The sequence below is a fragment of the Coturnix japonica genome, chromosome 2, assembly GCF_001577835.2.
Source record: "Coturnix japonica isolate 7356 chromosome 2, Coturnix japonica 2.1, whole genome shotgun sequence".
In the NCBI taxonomy this organism is placed as follows: domain Eukaryota; kingdom Metazoa; phylum Chordata; class Aves; order Galliformes; family Phasianidae; genus Coturnix; species Coturnix japonica.
Window position 1 is genome coordinate 20,814,698 of NC_029517.1, and position 10,788 is coordinate 20,825,485.

A 10,788-nucleotide genomic window follows, 5' to 3' on the forward strand; every position below is an offset into this window, starting at 1 on the left:
TGCTTCTCCTCCTGGGCAGCACCTTCCAAAAGCAGATCTCTCCAAGAACATCAAGAACACAACTGACCACAGATTTAGAGAAGGAAGGGAGCTCTGTACATGATCTACAATGACTAATGTTTACTCACGCAAAGACTGGAAACGTGTTTTTTATAAAAGGCATAGATTCAGAGTAAGACAAAATACTTTTGGAAGAACGCTTGTACTCACTCCAGAAACTGTTTAAGAGGCTCTTCCACATTCAACCCTTCCTTCCTGACGTACTCTTATCTTGTCCCGTATCTGGCAGACTGTGCTTTCAGGCTAAATCATCACATCCATTACTAATAAACAATGCATACGGACAGGAAGAATATAACATATTTTCCCTTATTCTGTGTAATGCAGTGATGAGAGGACAGAGTTCACGCCCAGCCATTTCACAGCAGCCAATTTCAGAATCTTCTCCAGACCCAAACTACAGCCCAGCCCCTCTCAGCACCAACCACACCGCTCCCCTTGCTCTCCTGCAGACACAATGGTCAAAGCCCCTTCTCCAGTGCCTTCATAGTGGCTCCCAGCTGTGGCAGGATAGCAAAGAAATCACCTCCTCAGGATCCCCAGCCTGGAAGTTCCTCCCTCTCACCAAAACATTTCCTATCTTCTAATTTCGCCTTGAAGACCATCTTGTTTGTGTTAGCCTGAAGCTGACTCTGAGGCTCATTCAATTTTTCCTTCCCATTACTCATCCACCTCTGTTGAGACTAATCTGCCACATTAATTCCTTTAACCTTGGCCATTTTGAAGTTTCCAGTTCAGTTTCTTCTGCTTCACCCCATCTCTACATCTCATTTCACTCTTTCAGCACGCAAGATAATCCCCATCCCCAGCAATGTGAAAGTCCCCTCTCCTGGAGTCTGTCAGTTGTGTATGAGTGGTGCTACACAAAAATAAATTGTATTGCATGCCACTGATCTGTAGGAATGATGTCATACCCTGAAAGTTTAACATTAGCTTGGCAGAAAAAGGAAGTAAGGAAGGAAGCAGAATTCACTGGAGAGAAACACCCTCTGAAATAGAAATGTTTCACTTCACAGGATGGAACGTCTCACTGATTTTGAGAACATCACTCTTTAAGCTTCTTAACAGAACAGTTAAAAAGTCAGCAGCCAGTATCAGCATTGCCACAAACTGACAAAGAGAAACAGCATTAGCTACCACATCTTGAAGCTCCTCTCCCGCTCTAAGTTCCCATAGGACTTCAGTTGGACAAACTGAACAAGAAAAACAAATGCAAGTTCAAACTACCTTCCAAAAGCTTTACTTTATATTGGTGACTTATTTCAGACTCTGACTGCTCTCTGTACTGACTAAAATGGGGAATTTTAAGATGCTGTTATGAAGAAGATACCTCCTATCTCAGTGTAACACAATGTTAAGGACCAAGCCATTGGAGGGTACATGTGGGAGCTTGGAGCAGTCGAGTGCAGGTCTCTGTGCCTGGGCACACAGGGATGGGGCAGTCAGGTGTCATCCAGGGGATGCAGCTGATAGGTTCCACATTGCTCTTAAGTGTAACCCAAAAGATAAGAGCACTGGATTGCAAATATTAGGATAAAGCATCATGATGGAGTTGTGTTACCACAAAGCCAACAGTGTCATTTTAATTTCCCTGAATGTAAAGTAACACTGAACTCCGAATATGGGATAATTGCCCCATTACTTGCAATTACTGGGTTTCCCACACATTTATCCACATACCAAAAACATCTGAAGAATGGAGTTATGCTTCCAGCTGGGCAGATCACTCTCTTGAACAGAAGTCAATTACCTGGGCCACCTATTACCCTTTCTTAACAGGAAGGAGAGAAGTAAGATCTGAAGTTCCTTACTAGATGGTAATTATGACCCTAAGCAGCTTGATTTCTGAGACTTATCTTTAACATAACGGACCAGATTAGATTATACTAGATTACATTTGATATAACTTTGATTGTTTTAAAGTAGAAGACTTATTAGCCCACAGAAATAGTAAACCAGATTTATCCTCCCTCTCCCACAAAAAAAGAAAAGAGCCAGGAAGCAAAAAAATACAGCTTTGCAGGTTTGCTGTATTCGCTGATGGTTTAACACTGTTAAATGTATTTATCCACATATATACGTCAGAAATCAAGCACGGCAGGAATTAAAGTATTCTGTCTTGCTTATCATCTTCCTAGGGTGTAAATTCACAGCCTGATGGATGATTAACATTAGGGGAAAATTATCCATCTGATTATCAGCAGGAGAGATACAAAACGAACACAATATACTGCTGAATTTAGCAATATAATCACAGGAAAAAAGCTACAGATATACTACAGCAGGGAATACTCCCAGTTTTACACACAGGAATTTCCTGAATCTAATATGTCATTTATTCCTGGCAAGGTCTGTCCTTTGTCTACATATATTTCATTTCTTCCCACAACGAACAGCACCGAGCTACAGAAGTGCTGGACCAATTTGAGCCAGATTTAACTACTGTAAACAGGAAAGCTTGAATAAAGCATTACGTTTTATCTGAAAGGTGAGCAGCTTAACCATCCTCCTGTTACTAAGGACATTTCATAGCCTACAACGTTCCTCACTTTAAAACAATCCACATTGCTATTTACTCTTGAAAATTGGCTATTTTTTGCAATCTATTTACCCTCCGTGAAGGTAAATGGAATAGTGTAAGGTGTCCTGATGAGGGGGCCTTATTACAAGGCCAAATATGATCAGGACAATATTTTAAGTGCAAAGCAATCATCCTTTTTACTGCATTTTTTCCCATGCCTTTCTCTATCCTATCCTATCTGACCTAGTCTTACGGTCAGCCCAGTAGGCCCTAATCCCTTTACAACTAACAACTCAAGGACTTCCACTACCATCGCTTTTCTGCTGAAGATCAGACTTTGTTTCTCACCCTGCAGCTCTTTTTGCCATACCCTGCCACCAGCTCTTACCTAATTTTTCACCTACTGCAGTAAAAGCAGCCGCGCTGTGAGGCGTGGTGCGAAGATGGAAACAAGGCACTTGGACGGAAGGGACATGAAACAAACCCCCACATAATTAACAAGAAGTAGCACGGAAAAACATGATAAATGTTTTGTTTAAAATTATTCTGTGCTGTTTAGTCACTTCTGCTCTATGGAGAACATGGAAGAACATTCTTCCGCCCCCAGTGCCAGGCATTAGGAACCAGTTTTGGCACCAGGCATTCCTCAGGATTTTAAAGAAGGGAACCTAGGCCCACCACGCCAACACTGGGCTGCAGGAGCTCTGCTGGCCCTGCACTGAGGCTCAACAGCAAAACTATGCAGCTACATCTCTACTAAGCAAGTATCAAGGATTCTCCTTCCCATACTGCTCTTCACATTCAGCACCTCTTCATGCAGATGGCACAGCCCTGGGCTGAGCTCCTTACAGTGCTCAGGGCCGGCCCAAGTCTACCTATTGAGTCCAGCACAGCATGACACAGCTTGTGGCTTCTGCTGCTGCCGTCAGCTGATGCACTGTACCATCACCACGCCTGCCCAGCAGCACAGCTCAAACACAGCTCAACTCTTGGTAGCTTGTCTGAATTTTGACTCATAGAATGACTGTCAGTTTGTACCGAACAACTCATGGACCACACGCCTTTACTCAGAGCTGACGGATCTGATGTGATATTTGCATTGCTCACTCATTGCTCTCAGGCCTGTAACATTCAGAAAATAGACATTCCCTTTACAAAATGTCCGGCTTCAAATATTAGTGTGGCTGTCCCAGTGCTCTGAACACACCACACCTCCTACTCCAGTACTCACACAATGCCTTTGCCATTATTTGTATTTACTAATCTGGCCATGATTTAAGTATTTCCAAATAATCTTTCATTACACGGCTACAATTTCAACCACTCCAAAGTGCTACTTACATCTGCTCTACTGATTAGAAGTGTGCACAACAGAGGTTACTTTTATTTCTCTTGTTTTAGAAGAGATGGTATTTGAAATGGCTCTCACGTTCTGATCTCTGAATTAGAATGCACTTCAAAATATCTTTTACTTCATATGGAAAGATCTCGGTGATAAAATCAAGTTCACAAGCATTCTTTAATCATTCCCAAAGAAGGCTTACAATTTTAAACATACACAAATATCTAAACTTGGGCATCTAAATCCGCATGTCATCTCTGACATTACTAGGCTGGATCTGAGAGATTTTAAGAACTCTCGATTATCTGTATTGCCAAGAAAGGCCTTTGGGTGCACCATTCACCTGATCCATTGACCAAAGACATAACGCTGCCCACACTAACATACCTCCATCTTTGTGGTTTTTGCAACCAAGCAATGTGGCATTACCGGGTGCCTGTCAGAATAATGGTTACTATATTGAGCAAATGGTGGATCTTCCTGATCAGCACTGGCAAAGTGTGAGCTGCAGCCTGCATCCCATCACTTGGATATAGCAAGGAGACCTACAACATCCTATTGCGTCCCACTCCATGAGTAGTACTTCATTAAACATTCTTTGCGTGTTCAGTTTGCTCAGAAATGAGACTGTTCAATCACATTGCCTTGAGATGAAAGAAAACTAACTTATTTCTAGCTATTGGCTTTTGTATTTTAATTATTCCCTTTCCTACCTTTCCTGCTCCACTTACTACCAAAAAAGCCCTCATCTCAGCCCCTAAGACAAACATGGTGACCACAGCTACAAGCCAACCTGACAGCTACCTCTGTCACCACAGCGTCTCTATTCCTCCAGGACCCAGAGAGGCTTGGCACTAATGAAGTATGGAACAACTCCCTTTTACTATGCAATACGTGAGTAAAATAATACAAATAGCAGGAAATATTCCTACTGATGCAGTGTCATCTGCAAGATGATACGCCCTAGGATCTCAAAGCAAAGCTCACTTTTTCAAGTCTATTCAAATAAAGATGCTTGCTAGCCAGTCTCTGCATGGGGAACCTGCCCCAGAACAGAGCTCATTCACTCAGAGCTTACACAACCAACACAACAGCAAGGAAACCTGGAGCCACTGCCACCATGCTGGAAGCAAGGCCTGCATTCATCCTGCTGCACTCTCGGTAGCACCACCAGCACCTCCTGGGGTATTCACCAACAAACAGTACTCACAGGGCCTGTAAAGTTCAGACTTAGGCATCTCCTCCTCTTTAACACAATGATCTGCAAACATTAATAAAAGCATCTAAAGAAGTGGAATGCACATCCCACTAATGCTACAACCATGATCTCTGGGTAATGAATGAGACGTTAAGAATCAGCTGCAGCTGTCAGAGCTAATACCTATGACAAAGGGAGCCCTTGGGTTTTCATTCCCTCTCACGCCTGAGGAAATGGTGTGTATGGGGCTCCTTGCCATCCACCCCAGCACTGCTGTCACACGCCTATGCCTCTGGAGATGGGTGTTTGTGTGTGTGGGAGGCAGCACGGGGATGAGGTGAGCTCTGGCACAGCCCCGCGGCCTGTCGAAACCTCAAACCACACTCCATGTGCATAAAGGAGCTCTCGCTCTTCCCACAAAGCCCATCGGTGAGCCGGCCCTCCACGCGCCCAAACCTGCTTTCCCAGCACATGCAGCACAGAGCAGGCCCCGCTGCCTCACCTGACCACGTTGGGGTGCTCGAAGGTCTCCAGGTGCCTGAGGACGGCCACCTCCCGGATGGTGGACAGCGGCATGCCCTCCTCGCTGGTCTGCACCCGCACCCGCTTCAGCGCCACGAAGCGGCCGCCATTCTTCAGGTCACGGGCCTTGAACACCTTCCCGTAGGCCCCCTCGCCGATCTCAGCCACGCACTCATACTGCTGGTCGGCCAGGTTGGTGCCGTCCTTGTCCATGCTGCCGCCACTCCGCTTCCTCCTGGGATCCAGAGCAGCTCAGGACAGCTCTGCTCTCTGCTCGCTTCTGAAGCCGGCACCTCACTGCGGCTCAGCCACACGCCGCCACCTCTGCCTGAGGGGCAGCAGGAACCCCTCGGCCTCCTGCTCCGCTGCACCGGCCCCACTGAGCCTCCGCTGGCGGTCACCAGAAACGATCATACAGTCTTTGGGAGCATGGTCTGTGCGAAGGCAGATAGATCTGGAGGAGAGACCAAGCAAGAGGGAGCAGTCAGAACATGGTGCCATTGTGCTTTACTTCACTTTGTTACTCTGCGCGGCTTAAAACTGAGAAAATGATGCTAGCACAGCAGAGAGCTGCACGCACAAAGGAAGGTGCAAACCAGAGGCTGCCAGGCAGCGTCACTGCACAGCTGACACAACCTGGGTCACTGCTGCAATGTGCCCAGGCTGCAGCACGGCCAGAGCGACCACATGGTTGGGCTTCCCCCAAGCAATGGGGGTTTTCTGAGAGATGGGCAGAGCGTGACTCTGAGGGACGTGGGTGGTATCCTCCATTAGACGACAGAATCTCTACACTCATGGGACAGTTAAGTATGGCAGGCTCCTCAGGTTCCTTGGTTCCTTGGGCATCAATCACATGGAGCCCCTGAAGCCCATCCCATGCTGTACAGCCAGTACTCACGTGCAAATGGCAGCACTGAGAGGCTCCAGCTTGGAGCTACTCTACCCTGTGCTGTGCATTGCAAGAATACAAGAACGCACGTTCCTGCCTCGTGGAGAACTGCGCGTATATATTCACACATACATGTACCGTAAGATACCAGCATGTTTCTGAGCACCGTTTGCTGGAGCACAGACGCACGGCCCTCAGCAGCCTAATGATCCACTACTAGGACCCGAGCGTGGCTCCCAGCTGACTGCAGCGGGACGGGCGCCGGGTGCGAGCCTCGCTCCGGAGCAGCGGCTGCCCTGCACGGCGTGGGGCTGCGCCACTTCCCCTGCGCCCCGATTCACCCCCACCGCCACGGCACGGCCACGAGCAAACGCCGCTCACAGCGGCACGGCAGCCCTTCCTTTCCTCCTCGCCCATTCATAACCAACGCACCCACACGGTGACCGGGGGCCGCATCCCCCTACACGCCGCTCTAGCAGGAATAGTCCCTGCAGCTCGGCGGGGATCCCCTGACGGCACCTACGGCCGCGGCTCGCGGCTCCCAGCCCCGCCGTTGAAGCGCCCCGAGGCGGCCCCGCTCCCCGTCCCCGCTCCCGTCCCTTTCCCCCCCGCCGTGTGGACACCTGCCCGCGCCCCGCACTCAGCCCCGCGCCCCCGGCCCTGCGGAATGGCGCCCCCCGGCGGCGGGCGGCGCGTCGCGCGTGTGCGTGGCGGCGTCCCGGCGTCCCGGCGTTCCGGCGGGCCTGGCTCCTCGCGGCCGCAGCGCCGCCACCGCCGGCCGCCTTCCCCCGGGGCGTTGTGGAGCCGGGCCCCCCGCTCGACACCGCTCGGCCCCGCACGCGGCGGGGGCACGCTGCGATCCGCCGTCCGCCCGGGGCCTCGCAGGGCCCTCCCCTCCCGCCGCCCCCCGCACGCCGCGCTGACCCCGCTCCGGCCGCGCGTGGGCTCGGGGCCGCGGCCGCACACACACGGGTTCCCCGCGTTACCTGGTGCGCGCCGCGGCCGCCCGATCCGCCGGCGGCTCCCCAAATAACCCGCAGTCCTTTGGGGGGGGGGGGGGTTGGGAGGGAGGGGGTGAGTCCTCCCTAAAACAAACCTCCCATTGAGCGAGGCGGGGTGGAGAGCCGGCCGGGGTCTGCCCCTTCACATGGCGATGTCTCCGGCAGGTCCCGGCCGCCCGGGCCACACAGGTAGCTGCTCCGCCGCCCGGCCGCCCCCGGCCCGCATCCCCTCGGCGCGGGAGGCAGCTCCCGCTCGGCCCCGGCCCGCGCCTCCCACCCTCCCCCCCCCGACCCCCCCTTTCCCCGCCGCCCGGGGAAAAGGAAAATCGCGGCCCCCGGGGAGCAACGACGCCGCCGCAGCAGCAGCAGCAGCAGCAGCGAGCCGCCCGCAGCCCCGCGGCCGCAGCCCGCCCCGGAGCGGCCCCGCTGCCCGCCCGCCCCGCTCCGCTCCGCCGGCCCCGCTCAGCCCCGCTCAGCCCCGGCGGTGGCGGCAGCGCTCGCTGCTTTTCTGTTGTGTTTTTTTTTTTTTCCTCCCCTCTCCCGAAGCCTTTTTCCCTTTCTCTCCCCGCTTTCCCACGCTGGCTGAATGTGACTTGACCCCGTTTCAAAAAAGTTTGACATAGTGCTTCAACATTTCCGCATTCCTCCCCGACTACAAAGGCTGCAGCCGCCTCCTTCTGCTTTCTGTCTCTGCTCTCTGTCTTCACACTCAATGAAATCCTTCATCTGCCCCTGCCAAGCCGCCCGCATACCGCAAGGGTCGCGGCGAGCGGCGCGGCTCGGCGCGGCCCGATCGCCCCGGGGGGTCCCGGCGCTGTGCGGTGCGGGGCGGCAGCGCGACATGCGGGGAGCTGGAAATCACCGCGCCGGGCGATGGGCTTTTTCCTCCCCGGGAAATAACCTCCTTTTTTTTTCCCCTCTCCCCAAAAAATCACTTTGTTTTTTCCCTCACCCCCCCCTCCCCCCCTATTTTTTTTCCCCCTCATAATTCCCCCCCCACCCCCACCCCACTTTTTTTCCCTTCTTTTTTTCCCTCTCCCCCCTTTTCTATTCACACAGCACTCACGCACTTTGGGGAACCACCAAGAAACTCTCGTTTTGCTGAAGTAATCCCCCCAGCTGAAGTAACCCCCTCACCTCCCCGTGTTCCTTATGGCACCTGCAAATCGTACTAAAATGCACCGCAAGAAAAATACGGCAACGCTTCACCCATGTGCTCCATCTCCACGTGGGGAGCCTCATTGGCAGCTCTGTGCCTTCCAACACACGGCACGGCCCAGGGGTGGCTCCGGGGGCAGCCCTTGTCAGGGCTGAACTGGGAGAAAGTGGATCCAGGTCTCCTTCAAATGGGAAATGTGATTTAACGAAGTGAGTTTATAACTCAGAAAGTGTGTGCTGTATGTATGGCATCATACGCTGCGTGATTTCCAGAAACTAAATATTTATATATAGATAGATCTAATACTGTACAAACAAATAGAATTCCTATCAGAAAGAAGCATGTAATTACTCCATCTGGATTTGCAGCGCTACCAACCATCTATACAACCCTATAGCTTGAACAAAGCTTGTGTTCCAAGCTCCAGAACTCAGCACAGCTCCATGTGCCCTTCCCAGTTCCTGGGTGCCTGGGTGAGAAGTGGGGCAGCTCTGCTTTCTCCTGGGGCCAGGAGAGCTGGTCCCACTGAGCAGGCAGGGAGTGCCATGCGGATGTCTGCTGCTGACCATGCGTGCCTTGCAAGAGTTTCATTCGTGCTCACGGCATGTTTTATTTAAAAGCACAGAACTGCAATGACTTCTGATGTGTGTGATTTGTCAGAAGGATGCTGAAGTTCACCTCCCTGTATCAGGGGCTGTACCTGCGGTGGTCCTCCTCTTTAGAAGCATCTGCTGTGTGGGGAAGCCGATAGAGATTGCTGTGAGATGACAGCGCTCCTTCAGTCCAACCACGTGGATTCCCAACACAGAGGAGTGGGACACTCAGCACGGTGTGATGTGATACTAAGATTTCTTCTCAGAATGCTGCCCCTGTTCTTCCCCTTTCCTCCCACCTGAAGGTCAATAATACACCTCTGTGTCCCCAAGGTTTAAAAGAGCCACAGAAAACCCTCAGACTGACCTCAAACCATTTTCTCAGTCTTCTTTACGTGAGACTTGGGGGATTTTGGAAGGAATTTCCAAACACAACTAAATACCCACATGAAACCAAGTGGATACTGCAAAGAATTTGTCAGAGAGGCTGAAATTACTGAAACAAACTGTCAGGATTCTTAGAAAATATCATCGAATGGCCTGGGTTGGAAAGGACCGCAATGATCATTGAGTTCCAACCCCCAGCTATCAAACCTAATGCACTGGTTTTAAAGCTTGAAGTCCAGAGGGTGTTGGAAATAATATGTATTTAGAGACATTATAAATCACCAAAACAATGGGCTTTGAATAAAAGGCTTTCATAGCAACATTTTAAACATGTTTTGCGCTTTGCTTTCCTAAAAGTAACGCAGCTTTTATCGCTATTGGAATGAGTGAGCGCACGTCTTGCATTGTGATGGCAAAGGAGGTTTTTCCATAGAAAAATGAATAAATCTCTAACTTATAACGGAGGATATCTTCTTTTTTCTCAATTTGCACACACATTGAGAAATTGGTGTTTTAAGGAGCTCATTAAATGGCATGAAATGCAGGCAGGATAACATGAGTCACTCATTCTAAAGTTACTTCAACCTAAAGGGCTTTGTTTTGCATTGGGGAAAATATTGGGAACGTTTATCTCCAAAGAAAGAAAGGAGATCTCTCTCTTCATCTCTATTTTCTTTTGGAAAATATGGGTGGTTTTTTTTACTTTCTTTGTTCAATTCCAGTGTTTTTAACACTGGAAAAAAGAGAAACAACTTCTACCGAACTGCATTTAAACCAGGAAAATCCAAACGTGTTACCTGGATTGGAATTAAACTGTGATTAAACCACATGGAAACAAAGAAGAGATCGTGTTATTTGCTGTGTATAATCCATGGGCATAAAAGCGGGGTCTGTGAAGTTGCTGGAAACAGCGAATGATGTGGCGGTGTTGAAATGGGTAACAGGCAACTACCAGAATGAGCGTAAAGCAGTCGGTGGTGGCAGTTCCAAGAAGTGTGATGAACAGCTCGAGGCTTTCAGAAAGGATGAGACGCTGCTCTGTTCTGCCCTGTGCGTTCCATCTGCGTTCTGGGAGCGGAGGTTCTGCTGGAGATTCTGGTGCTGAGCTTACCAGAA

General features: G+C 50.3%; 1 protein-coding gene and 1 long non-coding RNA gene across 7 annotated transcripts in view; one reads left to right on the top strand and one right to left on the bottom strand.

Moving 5' to 3' along the window:
* Positions 1 to 7,743, bottom strand: part of CDK6 (cyclin dependent kinase 6) — a 126,758-nt gene extending 119,015 nt beyond the window's left edge. For 4 of the 6 annotated variants that reach the window (XR_001553064.1, XM_015853533.1, XM_015853530.1 and 1 more), the window contains exons 1-2: positions 7,519 to 7,631; positions 5,624 to 6,097 (exon numbers count right to left, since the gene is read on the bottom strand). Coding sequence is in view for 5 of the 6 variants with exons in the window: in XM_015853533.1 (XP_015709019.1) it covers positions 5,624 to 5,856 (233 nt within the window). In the remaining variant the exon portion in view is untranslated. Of the gene's footprint in view, positions 1 to 5,623; positions 6,098 to 6,964; positions 7,076 to 7,518 lie in introns of those variants that run through there. The other 2 variants (XM_015853531.2, XM_015853532.2) reach the window with 2 other exon arrangements.
* Positions 7,628 to 10,499, top strand: LOC107309077. The gene is made up of 2 exons (XR_001553067.2): positions 7,628 to 7,722; positions 8,593 to 10,499. It is a non-coding gene; the product is annotated as an uncharacterized LOC107309077 (long non-coding RNA).
* Positions 10,500 to 10,788: the final 289 nt, after the last annotated feature.